Here is an 18,425-nt window from a genome sequence, read left to right as displayed (position 1 = left end):
ATCTGGTCTAACACCAGCCCCCCCTTTTTCATTATTTTAATATTGCAGTTGTTCGTGTACAGCTTATAGAACAGTGTAAACCACACCCAACCCAATAAAAGCCTCACTACACAGCCATTAATATGAAAACCACTAGAAAGGTGAGAACACCTTCATGAAAACATCCAAATTGTGTCCAGTTAGTGATTTCCTCACACAGCTGACATTAGCTTAGCCTGGCTAATGTGATTAGGCCAAAATGAAGCCAATGAATGCTTTGTCAAAAAAAAAAACTGAACATATTTCAGCACATGAGCAGCTGTGTGCTTGATTTGTAGCGTCTTTGAGTCCCAGTTCTGCTCCCGTGTGTTAATGAGTCGCCTCAGGTGTTTCTCATTTTCCTCTAATTAGTTCCAATGGTTCTCCGTCCAGCGCCGCTCTGGCCCTGAATTTAAGCTCCTGGATCTCCAGTGTTTGTCACGGGACCTTTCTGTTTTTCCTGTCAGCTGCTCTGTTTGTTTCACAAAACCAAGATGGCGGATTAAGCCGGGATTTTCCCCGCATATCCTGACTGACTTAAACCTCAACTTTGTTTCACAAAAGCATTAGCGCATACGTTACTATGACGATGCTCCAAACCAGGCTAAGAGAAGAACGTCGTTGTTTTCACAGAAAGCCTTGGGGTTTAGAAAACTGGCTGATAAAGAAAAGTGTTGTATATCAAGTCAAGGCAAAGGGACTTGACTCTGTCCATGACTTCATTGGTACAAGAGTGAAATAAGTGAGCAGCCAGTTTCTAAGTCAATAGTATTTACCGCTCTGCAAAACGTTCTTATTTAATCTCGACCTGTTGCCAGGTTCTCTTTGGTCCAGACTCGCTCTGTAAATATTGATGAGATGTGTTATATAAACGAGTTATATGAATTAATCTGCTGTCAGATTAATTCAGTGTCAGTCTTGACTTACAGTTCATTTGAGCAAATAATAAGCAGCTCCTTGAATGATGTGATTGTGACATTTTTAGTTAAGAATAGCGGTTTTATTAAACATACTAATGCATTGTTTGCTGTCATTCGTCGCTTTTCTGTTATAGCGGCAGTTTTCTTTCATTAGTGTAAAATGCCTCACAATCCACCCCCAAAAAATGCCTTAATTGAAACATGGCAATTTTGAAAAACCTGTTTTTCAATAAAATGTTTTTTTTTTTTTTGCTCTAGGAACGGGTGTTTTTTTTCCAGCTGTATCAAAACAGATGTATTTCTTAGAACTGCAACACTTTCTCACGTGGCGCGAGTCACGTGATCAGCAGCCGGATGCTGCTGTTGCCGAAAACCACGAAGAGGAAATAGCGGAAGGACGTCGGGTTTGTTTTTGTTTTTTTTTTTCAGACAATGACGCAAACTTCACCAGAGCTCTGACAGCATCGCACAGCTCATAAAATGTTGTGTGTCATTCGAACGTTTGGAATCCATATTTCTTCAGTAAAATTACCGAGTGCAGTTTCATCAAAACGCCGCCCAAACGCAGACATGGTGGCACCTCCTGACCGTCGTTTGGTCTTCAACAGACAAAACCAGGAGGAACTGGTCAAGCCTGGTTTTATTCTCTATTTATTTCTGAATTATGCTTTTGTGAAACAACACCCCTCTGGTTTGCAGTTGAACCTGCTCTGTTAATACTGAATGTTTTGTAAGTATTTAAACTTTTATTAAGTCATGCATGGAAAGATTAGCCTAAATGAAAACCACAGCGTCATTTGTCAAAGGTTTTGTCAAACACTGAAACAAATGTATGAAATTTTGGTAAACTGAAAGGGTATAAAAACTTTTGAATTTGAGGACTGTACTGAAAAAAAGTCTCAGATATGTTTCTTGCTCATTATTTTGGCACTTAGCAAACAGTTTGACTTGTTTGCCACTGAAATTATATCTTCATTTCAATGAGAAAAACAAATGTTAAAAAAGCATCTAGTTGAATCTCTGCATCTGTAGATGAAACAAGGAGGCCCACACAACTAGTGCCGAGGCATGACACGCGATTTGAAAGGTCGAATATATCAGAACTGCCCTCTGTTCCCCATCTGCCCGGTGGGAACATACAAAGAAAAAATAAAATTATAATCAACTGATGGTTGTTTATCGGTCTGTCCCTCTGGTGAAAATCAAAAATCCTGATCACAGTCCCGACCATCTGCCGTGGATGATTGGAGCTGACAGAAATCTGCCAGAGTTTGGTTTTCCTCTCATCCTGGATTCTCTCATCGCTTCCTCCCCTCATCAGTCGACCTCCTGTCCAGAACCGTCGTCACTCGGCGCTCGCTCTGCATCCGAGGAGACGGGAACGTGAGTTTGCATTTCTGACTCTGTCAACTATTGTCACAGGATTCAGCGCTATGGTAACAAGGAAAGCAAGGCTTGCTGCCCATTAAACTCGGAACAGTTAAAGGACCATATCTAAACATTTTGTTAAAAAACCAAAACAGTCAGTGTTGTCAAAAGTCTTAGCAGTCTGCTGTTCCTTCACTCCAATATATTGTCTATTCTACTTCATTTTTATTTTGCTCCCCTTCTATTATTTATTAGCTAATAAATCTTTTTGTTCTGTCTTGTTTACTTAGGGCTTCCCATTTCCTTGCGTTAATTTTATTTTACTTTTGAAGCTATTTTGTCATTTCTTTTGCTCCACATTTATATCATTAATATGTAACCAGTCTGCTTGACCTCATTTCCATTTGAGCCTCTAGCGATTTTCGTCTAATAAATAGTCCACTGCATCATGATTCTGCCGGGCTGCCGTTTGTTTTTGGGTCCTAACCGGTCTGAACTCAGAGAATTGCTACCTTAGTCACCTTCAAAAGGAAGAGTTTATAAATTATATGTAAATGATATGGAGAGACCAAAGAAAAAAAGGCTTTTGTCAGTGATGGATGGACCTGAGTTGGGTTGTAAATTTACTGAGTAACTTTTTTGAGGGGGAAACAAAATGCTTTTAGGAGTATTTGTACTACGTTGTACTTTTTACTTTTACTGGAGGAAAAAGTATTGCTAATTTCTGAATACTCTACCCATTGTGAGTAGTAACTTCTCTGGATGAAAAACAAGCTTGTTTTGACCAAATATTCTCCAGGCAGTTTTTTGTGTTATTGAAAGAAATTGATTTGGATTTTTTTTTTTTTTTCGGTCGCCTGAGTTCATTTTGTAATTGTACTGTCACTTATACGAATCATTTTCTTTTTTTTCATCCTTAAAATACTGAAAACAATTCCACATAGATTTATATTTTGGTCTATCCGATTATGTAACTTTTAAATATGAAATTATTGATGTTTTGATCAGTTTTTCAGTCACTTCATGGATGGCAGATATTTACGTTTGCTTGAGTAAAAACACGATTTAAGTAGTGCTATTCTCACTCTACCCACTCCTGAGTGGGACCAACCACAAACACATTTACAGACACGCAATAAATATTAAAAACAGCATCAAATTGAAATGACTGGAGACCAAAACCAAGCACGACAACTCTACAAAAAGATGAACAGACTGTAAATCGAGTTCATGTGGAATGTGTGCAACGTTCTACAGCGTTTATAGGCTGTAAGCACATGGAATGCAACATTTTGGATCTGAGCCTGAGGCTGCAGAGGCTTCTCTCTGTGTGTGTCTGTGTCTGTAGACATCTGGTGAGTAGCATTGAACCAGCAGAGGAAACACACCAGTGATTTATAGAGGAGCACATTGTGGAGGAGGTGGTTCTGTGCAGCGAGTCTGTAAAGAACAAGAAGACGAGCAGCACGTCTGCAGAGGAGCGACTGAAAATGTTAAGAAAGGAGTTTCCAAAGACGGAGCGCCAAGGCTTTCCTCACTGTGCTGCTGAGGGGAGCCGTCCTTCCCCAAGCTGGGCCAAGTGGAATAAAGAGCATGTTGCTATCCATCCATCCATTTTCTAACACCCTTGTCCCTAGGGAGGTGCTGGTGTTTATCTCCAGCTAACGTTCCGGATGAGAGCGTTGTCACCCTGGACACGTCGCCAGTCTGTCGCAGGGCAACACAGACAGACAACCTCACACCTAGGGAGAATTTAGAGAGACCAATTAACCTGATAGTCATGTTTTTGGACTGTGGGAGGAAGCCGGAGTACCTGGAGAGAACCCAGCATGCACAGGGAGAGCATGCAAACTCAGTGCAGAAAGACCCTGGGCCAGGAATCGAACCCAGGACCTTCTTGCTGTAAGGCAACTGTGCTACCAACTGCGCCACTGTGCAGCCACCATGTTGCTATCCATGGTGCTGAATAAAGTTTGTTGGCGTGTGTGTGTTTATGTGTGTGCACACTCCCCAAAGTGTGTTATATACACACTGGGCGATCAGAGAGAAGGTTTCTACACTGACCTGGTTAGGCCTATCACAAGAAACAATAAATCAATTAATCGCATGATAAATTAAAATGAGTTCAACAAATCTAATTTGCACACTTTGTCTTTTGTCTCTCTCTTTTGAAGGACAATTTTGTTTACAAAGACTATTTCTGTTTGTTTATTTAGAATGTGTTTCTTCATTATTATGCCTTTACCATTATATTGCTTGAAAATTGTCTCAAAGTAATGATATTATTGTTTATCGCGATAACTTCTGGGGCAATATATCGTCCGGTAAAATTAGTTGTCGTGACAGAATTAGGTCGGGTTTTGCTGCAATGTGTTTCTGTTGTTAATATGTTTGATGTTTGTGTATCTTGACAGCGGTATTTTTTCTCACATATTGTTTGATCAAATTCTGACATGGACATGTTGGTCATTATCATATTGTTTCCAATAGTCAATATAGTTTTACTTATGCTTTATGTATGAATCTACCATGCCATCATTATATGATAATACTATATAAATTTATGCAGAAGTGCTGTCAATCGATTTAAAATATGAATCAGATTAATCACTCTAGAGCAGTGATGGATCTCGATCAATTATTATACTTGACTTTGAAAGCTTGAAAATGTTTAAAAATAATGTTTTACCGTCTCAAACCAAACATTTCAGTTTTCCAGGTTTTTGTAATCAATAAGGTTTAAAGGAAGTCATTTGGTTTCAAACATAATTTAGAAATGATGACTCCAAACTGGTTGTGTTTGGATAATTCATTATAGCAATAAGTCGGCTGCATTTAATCCAAACTCCCATCTGGGTGTTTTGGGGTTTTTTTTACACTATAATTTCATGCTAAACACACCAGTCTGACTCTCCTCGCTCATTTTTTCATTCATGTTTGCATTGTTGACCGCAGAACAAGACCCTGTAACGCGCTGCTGCTGTGAATGAGGTAACCTTCAGTGGCAGAGAGGCTTTTAGGTCAAGATAGGAAATGCAATTTATCTGATTATGCAATATTAACACCTTAAAATGTTCAGATTAACGTTGACAGCTCTAATATTTAAACAGATTTATACTGTAACGTTGTTCATGGGGCATTAACAAATATTTTTACACAAAAGTTGACAGTGAAAAGCTTAGAGAAGAACCCTAAAGAGCTTCATCGCAGTGTTCAGTTAGCTCATCAAGTTCATGGCAGGAATGCTCGACAATGATTTCAAATTGTTGGAACTAGCCAATCAAAACGCGTCGCCGTGCTCTTGAAAGTTGCTCAACTTGAAGACCTGCAGCTCCGCCGCGCCTGTGACTGACTCATCCACATGATTCCTGCCTGAGAGAACTAAACTCATAACCGCAAACTGTCTTTTCATAGAGGGGTCGGGGAAAGCGAGAACAAAATGTAAATTTGGTGTCAGTGAGACCTGGGAGCTCGGCCGAGTGCTGACTCAGAGCAGAGAAGCTGCTGCAGCAGATCGCCCCGCCGGCCTTCTGTGATCCTGCACGGAAACATGGAAACACACCGGAACCTCTGGGCCGCGGTACCTCCTCTGGCACCGTGACTCACAGAGCCGAACCGCGTTTAGCTTTGCACACATCCGTCACCAACTCAACCCGACGAATGAGCCGAAGAGAGAGAGAGAGAGAGCCGGGCTCAAACGCTGAGGCGTAGCTTGGAGGAGCTGAGGTATAAATGAACCTATCAAAGCAGAAAGACTTGATAGAGAAAAAATGTATTTTCCCCAGAAAGGATCAGTTTCTTCTAGACTCACTCTGTGTATTAGATAAAGGATCTCCAGATTTTAGTGATGATTCAATTAGCTTCATGTTTAGTTTTTTTCTTTAAGTTATTGGCCATAACATCAAGACCTCCAGGATGCTCTTCCCAGATAGAAAATCTCACTGAAAACCTGATTTTCTTTGACTTTTTGTCTTTATTAATCCACCGAATGGCGGCAGCAGGATTTGTGACCTGCTTTCCAAACCCGCTTGAAAAGCCTCAAGCTTCACAGCGACGATGAAGCGCATGCTGCTGTCAAAAGGAAACGAGGATTCGAACAAGCGCCCAATCAGAGTAAATCGAGCTTGAAGATAATAATCGATGGAGTGTGAAGCGTTTTCTGAGCTGAAACTGAAATCATCCAACCTTTTATCATCCCATTCATTCATTTAAACCCTTTTCTGCCAATCAGTAACTCAGCTTTAAACGCTAACTCCAATACTGCAATAACAAAAGAAAAATTTGTGCATAAATGATTGATTCATTTAATTCACGTGACATTTTGATGTAAAGAAGAGTTTTGAATGAAAAGGAGGGTAAAGAAAAAAAATCCTGTATCGTCTAGCGAAAACCAAACTTCATAGAGAACAAAAGACAATAAATAAGTAAGAAAACAGACACAAAGGAATGAGTTTATATGAGAAAACCTTCCCAACAATAATAAACAACACAAAAATCCAACATTAATGTTACTGTAATGGTCGATAATTGATATTTACGGATATTTTATATATTTTCACTACCGTTTTAAAACCTTTTAAAAAGGTGTTGAAACAGATGGCAACAATATAAAAGTAAATATCGGTTGTTCACATCGCTCCAGTTTTATTTATTGGATCGAAACTGATATGTTCATGCAAAAAAACGAGAAGCGAATAAAAGCTGCAAAACAGCCAAAACAATGAACTCCTTTTAAATCAACCCACCTGTTTAGAGTTGCCTTTGATTGATGACAACTGGAACTTTTATCAATATATTTGATGTGTATTTGCTTCATAATTTTGAAAAATATGTGTGTTGTTTGTTTCATAATTGGTTACACTACATGTTTTTACGGTGTAAAGCGGTTTCAGCCGCCTTATTGTTGAAACATGCTAACTAAACTTGACAAATAATGTTGACAATATTCACAGTATTATTGGTGCATTACGGTTTCACTGCGGCCTCATGGGGTTTGGACTGTCTGCTCGAAAGAGTGGAAGAAAAAAACTGGAAAGTTTAATAATGCAACTTTTTGTTTCTGTCCAGGATATAAGTTATCCGAAATGGATAACGTAGCAGATCTTAGAAGAATGTCTCTTTGGAAAAGAGATAGTTGCTGTTTTTCTCTTGATCTGACTGTGTTTACTGCCACGCCCTTTGAATGTTCATTTTAATGTCAAACATCTGGACTGTGTCTAAATTGTTGCTAAAAGTCCTTTGTGTTTCAGGAAATGAAACAGACAGGCTTCACGGCGGTGTGGATAGAAATGTGGACTGGTGTGAATTCACCTTAAGTTGCTACAGATCATTGATAAATACGGACACTGCATTTTTACGCCCTTTTTAAATTGCAACTGAGATTTTTTTTTTTTTATCAAAAATTGATGCGATCACAGAAAGAGAAGGAAAAACTTGATAATGAAACTTCCTCATCTACTTTTCTACAGCACTGCTTGTTATTCTTCCCCTTTTTGTCTGTTTCCACACTCTAATTAAGCCACTAATAACTGCAATTTCTCTTAAAATGCCATGGCAGCAGTGAAGCAGGGGGGGAGAGGAGGAAGAGTGATGAAGCACAGAGTCTGAAGGACCTCCTAAGAACAGGCACAGCCATGGCAACAAGTGACCTGCAGCACGCCGTTAAATGGCAACACGGCGCCATGACCGCTTCAGTCACATCAAACACACTGCTGCGTTTCTGTTGTTTCTTTCTTCTTTTTTTTTTTTTTTTTACTTTCCCAGTAGCAATTTGTTCCAGGACTTTTAGTCGGGCATGCAGAATGGAGGTAATTTCAAAGAGAGCAATTACGGGCTGAATTGCTCTGATCCCTCAGGGAAAGAGAAAACGCTCAGAACCCGTCTGTTAAAGTGAGCGACTCTTATTGTGCGGTATGGACCGCCGCTGTTGAAGTGTGAGCCGAGGCTTGATGTGCCGAATGATTCAAGTCAGTGCGCTTCTGAATACGTCTGCAAAGCAGGGGGCATTTTTCAGACTCAAAAACAGTCTCTCACAAACGAGGTGAAATCGTTCTCGCTTTATTCGTTACATTCACAATCCATCACCACGAGGCTTTGGAGCTCTGATTGTCTCCTGCTCTTTTTTCTTCTTTTTTTTTGTCCCAAGCCCCGTCATTCATTCACACTTTTTCACCAAATCAGAAAATATATATATATATATATATATATATATATATATATATATATATACAGTATATCTTAATTCACAGATAAATCCTAAAAAAAACAGGAAATGGGGAGAAATAAAAAGTGTCCAGAAAAAGGACAACATGGGTCAGCAAAATGACATGTTCTATAAAACCCTTCACTTTTCCCTGTTCTACTAAACACAAACATATTCTGTTACCGAAGGCTCACATTAATAAAAGTAAGAGTTGCTGATGTGAATGTGAGATTTTACTGTAGATATTTTTATAGTGCCTTTCACATTTTTTTAAAAACAGAGGAAAACAACATCATGACTATTACATGTTTCCACTAAAAAGAAAAAACAAGGGCTGCAAATGCCTCTTTCAGACAAAATGGAGCACTTACAGCAAATCACTGCCAGGGAGAAATATTTTAAAGAATAACTAATACAGGAAAAAAAAAACCTGACACATTTTTAATCTGAATCCTAGTTAGACAAGAAATATTTCCACACGTCGGCTTTGATCCGATTCATTACCCTCATCTCTATTTAAATTACGCTGGACAGATGGCAGAAAATCTGATTCAGTAGTTCAGCTTTAAACCCTTTACACAAATAATGCGATTACTCAAACATCACAGTTTTGTACAAAACCTGCAGGACGCAAGATGTTCAAAATTACTTCAATTTCACATTATGAAATGAAAATCTACAAAAAAAACCCAAACATAAAATCATCTCCTAATTGTTTTTAAATTGTGAAATGTACTTTTTGCCCCCAAGCCCAGTACAGAATAAGTTAAACTACAGACTTTATGGTTCGCTTTAAAAGACTTAGATCATAATTTTGACAACAAATCTAACAGGAAAGTAGTGATGATAAAGTTTCTAGATCAAATTGCAGCTCACAATATATTTATGTCATAATTTATCCACTGAGGACGACAAAGTCACAGATTGGAGCCCTAACAAACCAGCAACCCTGCCAGGGTTTAAAAGCAAATTCTGATTAGCTCAGTCGGCCTTCTAACTGGCCGAAGTAGCAAATCACCTTGTGTGATTCCAAAGAATTAAATTCTGGCAGTATTCAGACCTGCTCCAGCTCTGAACAACATTGGTTTGATGCACAAATGCATGCATCATCTCACTTTTTTCAACAAGCTGTGTGACTAGATTAGTCTAATTATTACTTGTGAGCGGGGCAGTGGTTGTAGAAAACATTACTCTTGTCAAAGGAAGCAGCTAAAAGTCTCAGTTATCTACAGATAATTACTTAGTGTGCTTATTTTTTAGGGTTTGACCTCACTGCACTAATGTAGCCGTGTTCTGAATAAACTGTTACACCACTCACACTCTGCAGGTCCCTCTACAGTACAACTAGTTTTCACACAACATATAGATTGTCCCTAAAAATTCACTTCACGTTTACATCAACCACACTGGAATTTGAAAGGAAAGTCAGAAAACTGACTATCATTCATTTGGCTCAGACAGTGAAAAAAATTGTCGCTGCTAATTTTCTTGTGTGAAGATAGAAAGAAAACTTTGTTAAATCTATACATAGTTTTATATTTATGTTATTTGAGCAACTTTATACAAATAACGCCCAATTGTATATGATGGCATTTGCCCTTTAAAGTACAAAAGTGTCGGGTTCCAGAATTCTTTGTTTTTCTTTGTGGGCTTTTTGTTTTGGGTTCTTTTGTTGCTCCACTGTTTCTCCACCAGATGGTGCCAGAGGCTGCTTACCTGGAGAGGTGTTCCCACAATTCCACGCACCTGTCTTCAATCCTCTCATTATCTCCTGGAGCATAAGAGAAGCTGACTGCCAGCACTTCGATGCCTGAGTGTTAGCCTTCTATGGTACTCTGAGCCCTCCAGAGTTAGGTCCCTGTGATCTCTTCCTTGACAAACAGTTCGAGTAATTCCTCGTTGTCCTCTTTCTTTATGTTTCCCTGTGAAGCCGTGGATCCTCCTCGAGAAGACCTAGCCCTGGCTTTTGGATTTCGCTCCCCTCGTGACGCCGTGGAACTTACCCATTGGTTGCATGAGTTTCACCTTCACCTCTCCTGTTTGATAATCGGCATCTCCTATTTTCTCCGGCTGGCAGTCGCACCACTCCTCTGTCCCCCTTCATGCCAGAACTTACCTGTCCGCCCTCCACCGCAGCCAAGCCCATCTGCAACCGGACTCCGCTCAGTCGAGCCACTCTCTGGAACCTGGACCACTCTTTTCAGTAAATCGAAGGCACTCTCACTACCACCCCACCGCCCCTATGACTGTGCTATCGACCTTCTTCCTGGGGCACCTTCACCCTCCAGCCGTCTGTACAACATCTCCCAAAAGAGAAACAAAGGAGAAATACATCAGGAAATCATTAGCCGCTGGCATCATCCGACCATCCTCCTTTTCCCTGGGTGCTGGTTTCTTTTTTGTCGGTAAAAAAATGGTTCCTTGCAACCCTGCATCGATTAGAGCGGGCTAAATCAGATAACGGTAAAAAGCAAATATCCTCTCCCTTTGTTATCATCTGTGCTTGAACCAGTCCATGGAGCCACAATTTTTACCAAATTAGACCTCAGGAATGCATATCATTTACTCCGTATTCGCCGAGGTGATGAATGGAAGACGGCATTTAAAACTCCCATTGGTCATTTCAAATATTTGGTCATGCTGGTGTCTAATGCACCAGCATTTATTCAAGCCATTGTTAATGATGTGCTGAGAGATTTCCTGAATGTGTTTGTTTTCGTTTATCTAAATGACATCCTGATCTACTCCAAGTCCCTGGCTGACCACAGACATCACATCCGTCTTGTCCTACAACGTCTCCTAGAAAACAAACTGTATGTGAAAGCAGAGAAATGCGAGTTCCATAAAGCATCAGTCTCATTCCTAGGATCCATTCTAGAGGGCGGGCAGGTAAGACCAATGGAGGAAAAGATCAAGGCTGTGTTGGAGTGGCCGATCCCTGAGACACGTAAACAACTCGGATTTGCTAATTTCTATCATCTCTGTATCGTCTCTACAGCCAGACAGCTTTACAGTTAACCACCCTTACTTCGACCAAGACCACTTTCAATTGGCCCCAGGAGGCAGACGCGGCCTTTAGAAAACTCAAGACTCTTTTCGCCAATGCACCCGTACTCATTCAGCCAGATCCTACAAAGCAGTTTATTGTTGAAGTCAATGCATCAGATACTGGAGTGGGAGCCGTACTTTCGTAAGTCTCTGCCCTAGATAACAAGATTCATCCCTGTGCTTTCTTTTCTCGTAGATTATCTCCCCCTGAACGCAACTATGATGTGGGGGATTGGGAACTCCCAGCTATTAAGTTAGCCCTGGAGGAGTGGCGGCATTTGTTGGAGGGGGCCGAACAGCCAGTGCTGGTGTGGACTGATCACAAAAATGTGTCATATCTCCAATCTGCTAAAAGGCTAAATCCTCGTCAATCTCGCTGGTCATTATTCTTTTCCAGGTTCAATCTTTCTATTTCTTACCGTCCAGGAACCCGTAACACTAAACTAGATGCTCTGTCCCGCCTTCATTCCCCTGACGATTCTGAAAAGACTCCAGCCACTATCCTTCCTCCACGTTGCTGCCGTCACATGGGAGATCGAGGACCCAATTCGACAAGCCCAACAATCCGAACCAGTGCCGGACTCTTGCCTACCGAACAAGATCTATGTATCCACAGCTGTTCGAGTCCGGTTTATCAACTGGATCCACTCGTCCAAGTTTTCCGGACACCCAGGTATCAGCCGCACTATCTCCCTCATTAATCGTAGATCCTGGTTGCCATCAGTTCACAAAGATGTTAAAGAATTTGTTCTAGCCTGTTCAGTTTGTTCAAGAAATAAACCATCCCATCAGCCCCCGTCAGGTCTTTTACAACCATTACATATACCCAAACGTCCGTGGCCCCATATTTCCATAGATTTTGTCACAGGTTTACCCCATCTAAATGTTTGACCACCATTTTCACCATTATCGACCGTTTCTCGAAGGCTTGTCATTTAGTTCCTCTTAGAAAACTTCCTACTGCGTTTCAGACCGCCCAACTTCTTGTTAAACATGTTTTCCGCTTGCATGGCATCCCACAAGAGATACTGTCAGTCCGAGGACCCCAGTTTATCTCACAGGTTTGGAGAAATTTCTGTTCTGCACTTAATGCAAAAGTTTCTTTGACTTCTGGATTCCACCCACAGACTAATGTTCAGACTGAGAGAATGAATCAGGAACTAGAGTCGACCCTCCGTTGTTTCACCTCCACTAACCCTTCCGACTTTAGTCATTTTCTTCCTTGGGTGGACTATGCTCATAACAGCCGTGTTTCTGCTGCTACTGGTCTGTCTCCGTTTGAAGCATCTCTAGGCTATCAGCCACCACTACTCTCCACCGAAGAAAATAACATTGCCGTAACCTCAGTTCAACACCACATCCGCCGCTGTCGGAACATCTGGAGAACCACCATCAACGCACTCAACAACACTGCTGAACATAATAAGCGCATTACTGACCATAAAAGGACTCCTGCTCCCACCTACACCCCAGGACAGAAGGTTTGGTTATCCTCCCGAGACATTCCACTTAAATCCATGTCTAGAAAACTCTCTCCCAGGTTTATCGGCCCGTTTGAGATTGAAACCATCATCAGAATGTCTGCAGTTCGCCTTCGCCTCCCTGCCTCTCTGCGCATTCATCCGCAGAGAGGCCCGTCCAGACCAGCACGCTGCGCCCTCCTTCCGAGCCCCCTCCTCCCGCCCGTGACATTGATGGCCATCTCGTCTATTCTGTCCGCCGGATCGTGGACTCCCGTCAGCGAGGTCATGGCTGGCTGTACCTCATCGATTGGGAGGGCTACGGTCCGGAGGAGTGCCTCTGGGTCCCCGGGTCTTTTATTCTTGATCCCTCGCTCATTGAGGACTATCGTTCCTCGCTACCCTCTTGTTCTTCCCGGCCACCAGGTGGCGACTGTTGAGGGGGTGTACTGTCGGGTTCCAGGATTTTTTGTTTTGGGTTCTTTTGCTGCTCCACTGTTTCTCCACTAGATGGTGCCAGAGGCTGCTTACCGGGAGAGGTGTTCCCACGATTAGACACACCTGTCTTCAATCCTGTCATTATCTCCTGGAGCATAAGAGAAGCTGACTGCCAGCACTTCAATGCCTGAGTGTTAGCCTTCTATGGTACTCTGAGCCCTCCAGAGTTAGCTCCCTGTGATCTCTTCCTTGACAAACATTTTGAGTAATTCCTCGTCCTCTTTCTTCAGGTGTTTCCCTGTGAAGCTGTGGATTCTCCTCGAGAAGACCTACTCCTGGCTTTTGGATTTCGCTCCCTTCATGACGCCGTGGAAGTTACCCACTGGTTGCCCGAGTTCCATCTCTTTTTCTCCTGTTTGATCCTCAGCGTCTCCTATTTTCTCCCCCCGGGCCGAGATCATCGTCTCCATAAGTAAGATCGCTCTAATTCATTCTCACAGCTCCCATTTTCAAGTACTCAAAACTCACCGTCTCTCCTTGCTGTCCCGTAGTGTGCCGACGACTTCAAGAATCCTCCCCTGGGACCACATACACATTCGTTCTGATTTATCTTTGAATTTCAATAAACCGTCTTTAACTGATTTCCTGTTCTCCTGTGGTGTTCTGCATGTGGGCAAAGAAAATAGACCCAAACATGACAAAGTGTGTTTTTCAAATGTCTTTGCAAGACTTCAGTGTTATACACACACAAACCTGTTATGCTTTTGAGTACTTTCAAAGCATCTCAGTTTATTTTATCATCCCCATGAATAGATGCAATTAGCACAACATGTTTTAACACAAACTGATTCAAATACAATAGAAAATCACTATTGGCTGTCAGCTGTTTTAAAAGGTGAGTCCTTGTATGCATTTTCTACAAACATTTAAGAACATATACAAAGATGAGATTATCCTATAATGCATCTTTGGTGGGTTTGTAAAATGAAACCGACCATTCGTCACTCTGCTATTACAGTGTTATGCACCTTCAAGAAATACAACATGTCTCTTCAAATGTAAAATTACTTCAAAAAAAACAATATGCATTGCAAAACTTGAAAAATGAGGTCACCTGGTATATTCAAGGTCTTTTATATGACTTTTAAATATTCACACCCTTCTGAAAACATAATGCTTCGTTTATGTGCTTTGTTATACGTCATGTAATAGAGTCAAACAAAAAAAAATATTGGGTGATTGGGCTCGTTAGAGCTTCAGAAGCGATCAGATCAGAATTAATATTTTATATTGCTGGTCTTTGTGTTATTCCATCTGCACTGCCTTAAGAGGTTTGCAGTAGACACAATGATAATGTGATGGAAATGCAACCTTTCCTCACTACAAACAAAAGGCGAAAATACAACACAGCACTGGGAATACTTGATCCCTGATAATAACTAAGACATTTAATGAACTCACACAAAATATATTTTTTGCCCTGTTTACATAGGATTAAACCAGTGTGGTAATTTGTTCTAACACCTTTTGAGCGATTACCGTTTGTTCCGCAGCTGCATTGCATTTCTCAGTGTTAAAATGCCTGTCCATTCCTTCATTTACAGCTAAGCCCAAAAATATTCCTACCAGCAAGTTTCTTTTGAAACGTTGGAGCTAGCCAGCCAGAGTCCCAATTTAAATCTGATGGAGGAAGCCAAAAATTTGGGTGATGGCAAGGAGGACTTCCTACCTGCAAGACTTGAAGATCATCTCCGAAAGGAAACGGCCAAAATACCAGTGGGTGATCAACAACTTTAGGAAGGGTTTACTAACTGTCATGCCAAAAAAAAGCTTCTATGTTGTTTGATAACTTGTCATTGTGTAATTAATTTATTATTTTATCAAGGTTGACACACCTATAACAATGTTACCATCAATCTTTCTTTTTATTTTTCATCAGAAACAAACTGCTTGTTGCGGGAATGAATCTTTTTGGGCTTAACTTTTGTTTCCACTGCGTCCTCATAGCTTACAGTGTTTAAAAAAAACATCCACAGACACAAACCCAAATGGCTCAAAGCTGGTTTTGTGGTAGTACACATTAGTCTAATATTCCTTACAATCATGTTTGCCATAGTGACACAAACCCACAAACCCACACACCCACACCCACACCCGGACTCCCCATACATACTCAAAATACCAGCCACGCTGTTGCTGCTCTTTCAACATGAGGCAGAGTCATTTCCGGACTCACATGTGCAACTCTTATGTAATCTCTAAAACAATCTCCTTATAACTTAGCATTCAAGTTACGTTAATGGTTCCTCTTGCCATGATGTAAATTAAATTACAGCTTAAATATGAGCAGACAACCGTTCAAGTGGATAAGGTTTGACAGTTCAAGACCCCAACAGGTTCACCGGCCAACCTGTCTTACTGGGTTTTAAGTCTGCCTTCTCTCTAATATTTCAGATTCAGTTCAGAACGAGCAGCTTTTCATTGGTCGAACATGTCCCCAATGAAAATGTACAAGTGTGTAACCTTAGAGCTTTTGCCAGAGGCTGCGTCTTCACGTCTTCGCCCTGCGTTGTTCATACGTAGGCTTCAGTTGGGGCAAAGATGTTCTGGCTTGATTGAAGAATCCATGCCTTTAATATCAAAAGATTATGAATCTTATTGCAATAGTAGCCATGTTCACGTGTCAGTCTCCAATGCTGAAGCCTTCACTTCCACAGGGCTTGTTTGAAAGACGAGATGGCCAGTGGCATTTAGGGCCAAAGCAGATCTGGACAGCACTAAACCAAGACATTGGTGCTTCTGTACAGATGTAGGGTATAACAGCAAGGGCGCCTGGCTGAGAAATGGAGAAAGTATTCCAGGGGGAGGCAAGAGTGGTCAAAGGTTAAGGAGGCACAGATTTTACGCTGTCTCTGGGCTCTGTCTCTGTGTGAGTCATAACAATAATGGGTGGCCAAAACTCAGCATCCAGACATCTATGTAATGTCTGAGTGACTCTGCCATTTCTCTTCTCGCTCTCTTTGCTGCTTTAGGTTCTGGACCTTATAAAGAAGAAAGGTTAAAAAGGTGAACTCAATGTGGGTCTTCGAAAGCCTGACAGTTGATCCACAAGTGTCATTGTGTGTCCGAAAGACTTTAAGTAACATATATGCTAATTAGAAGGCATGGAAACCAGAGCTGAAGAAAGGGAAAATAAAGGAAAGTAATCGGATACAGAACTAGTCTGGTGCACACAAAGTACACTCTGTGCCTTACAACGGAGCAGATTATCAGTACCTTGTCATTTGTTCCAGGACTTACATCAACTGGTTTAATTTAAACAACCACTTTCACCTGAAACCAGCTGCAATCAGTTGCTGTCACCATAGAGTCTAGCTCCAGTTTAGTCCTTGCTATTTGGTTTTCCATCACTTTTACTGTTTCACACATCAAAGGAGGAGAATGTGGTTGAAGTCCAGACGTGGTTAACCCTTTGTCTTCATTAGTCATAATAAAAAGGGTTTTCAGAGAGAAAACCCAATTTACTTTGCTTTCCTAAATACAAATTTGACTCCCAAAAGGTTTCATTAATCGAGCATCATAGTCTTTATTTCTATCAGGATGAGTCAAAGTGTGCAGTCTGCTGGGCTCTGATGAGATTTTCACATTTTGCTTGAGAATTAAAGCCCTAGCTTCGTAGTTCCTTCACTTCGCTTCACGTTAGATTTGGACTCTGTTCCTGAGTCTGGGCTCTGATCAACAGAGGGCGCTGGTTGGCTGAGGCGGACCTGAGAATGCCGAGGCAGGGTTGTGCGCATGTGATGTTGGAGGATGTGTGACTTTTGTGGAGGCCGATTCTGATAACTTCGACGATGTCGCAAGGACTGGGAATGTAGAAGGATGCGCGTGTATGAGATCTCTGGCATGATGTACTTGAGGCAGTGCTCCTGTGCCTCATGGCTTATATTTACCGGGAGGTCATAGCCGACGATGTCGACTTTGTCGCTTGGCTGCCATGGACGGAGATCCTTGTTCTTGATCTCTGCAGCTGGGCGTGGAAGTGGCATTTTCCCACCAAAGCAACTTCTCATTAGCCTCTCTTGTACCTGTCGAAGAAGTTGGACCTCCTTCGCCACACAGTCTAAACCCAAATCTGACAGTTTGAGCCAGAATGAAGCATTAAAATATTCATAAAGATATGTATCTATGGAATTCCAGGCACGGATCTTTTCAGGAAGACCTGGAGACAACCTCTTCTTGGAACTTTCAGTCCGCATATTTAGCTTGACGTACAGGATGTCCTCCAAATCCCAAGAGAGAAGATGGCGAAGAAGAATAAGTGACTCATCAAAGTATTCGGAAATCATCACTAGGGAGAACACTTTTTCAACTTCCGCAACAAAGTTTTGTGCATAAGCCAAGTCTTTTGACGGATGATCTTTGTCTCCACCCAAGTCGAAGGTCAAGGTGTTGCGTGCATACATGGACTCTACCTCTTGTGGCCTGTAGTAACGGAAGGGCTCCGCCAAGAACGCTTCCAAAGAGCCATTCGGGACTCTCCTGAAACTCATACAGTGTCGGCTGTAGTATGTAAACAAGGATTCAAACATGGAGGCTGGTTCTCTCAGGATTGTAATGTATAGTGTATCATTTGGCATCAGGCGCTGCAATGCCGTCTTATTGAAGCGCATGTGGTTGGTGATCAAGTTTGGTCGCAGCGTGTGCAGATGGACGAAGTGAGAGGAGAAGGAACGTGGGTAGCAGAACTGATGACCACATGCTTGTACTGGCAACGCCACCATCAGGTTGTTGCGCTCTGCAAAACGGAATAGGATGTTCTGCATGGTGGTGCTGGCCGTTTTGTGAGTCTTCAAGAAGACAATGTTGGTGTGTTTCGGCTTTGATCCTGGGTACTGGTGAGAGCAGCCAAAGCGGAAGGCCTCCATGTTCCTAAAGGAAAAGGAAATACAATTAATCTCAAAACTAGCAATT

General features: G+C 41.6%; 1 protein-coding gene across 2 annotated transcripts in view; it reads right to left on the bottom strand.

Moving 5' to 3' along the window:
* Positions 1–8,543: 8,543 nt before the first annotated feature.
* The window catches only part of gal3st3 (galactose-3-O-sulfotransferase 3), a 38,629-nt gene continuing 28,747 nt past the window's right edge, over positions 8,544–18,425 (bottom strand). For both annotated transcript variants that reach the window (XM_023346489.1, XM_014473516.2), the window contains one exon: positions 8,544–18,383. In XM_023346489.1, the coding sequence (XP_023202257.1) occupies positions 17,114–18,383 (1,270 nt within the window). In that variant the 3' untranslated portion in view covers positions 8,544–17,113. The remainder of the gene's footprint in view (positions 18,384–18,425) is intronic.

The sequence above is a fragment of the Xiphophorus maculatus genome, chromosome 14, assembly GCF_002775205.1.
Source record: "Xiphophorus maculatus strain JP 163 A chromosome 14, X_maculatus-5.0-male, whole genome shotgun sequence".
NCBI classification, from domain to species: Eukaryota; Metazoa; Chordata; class Actinopteri; order Cyprinodontiformes; family Poeciliidae; genus Xiphophorus; species Xiphophorus maculatus.
The sequence above is the reverse complement of the archived record's forward strand: the minus strand, read 5'-3'. Positions and strand labels throughout refer to the sequence as shown.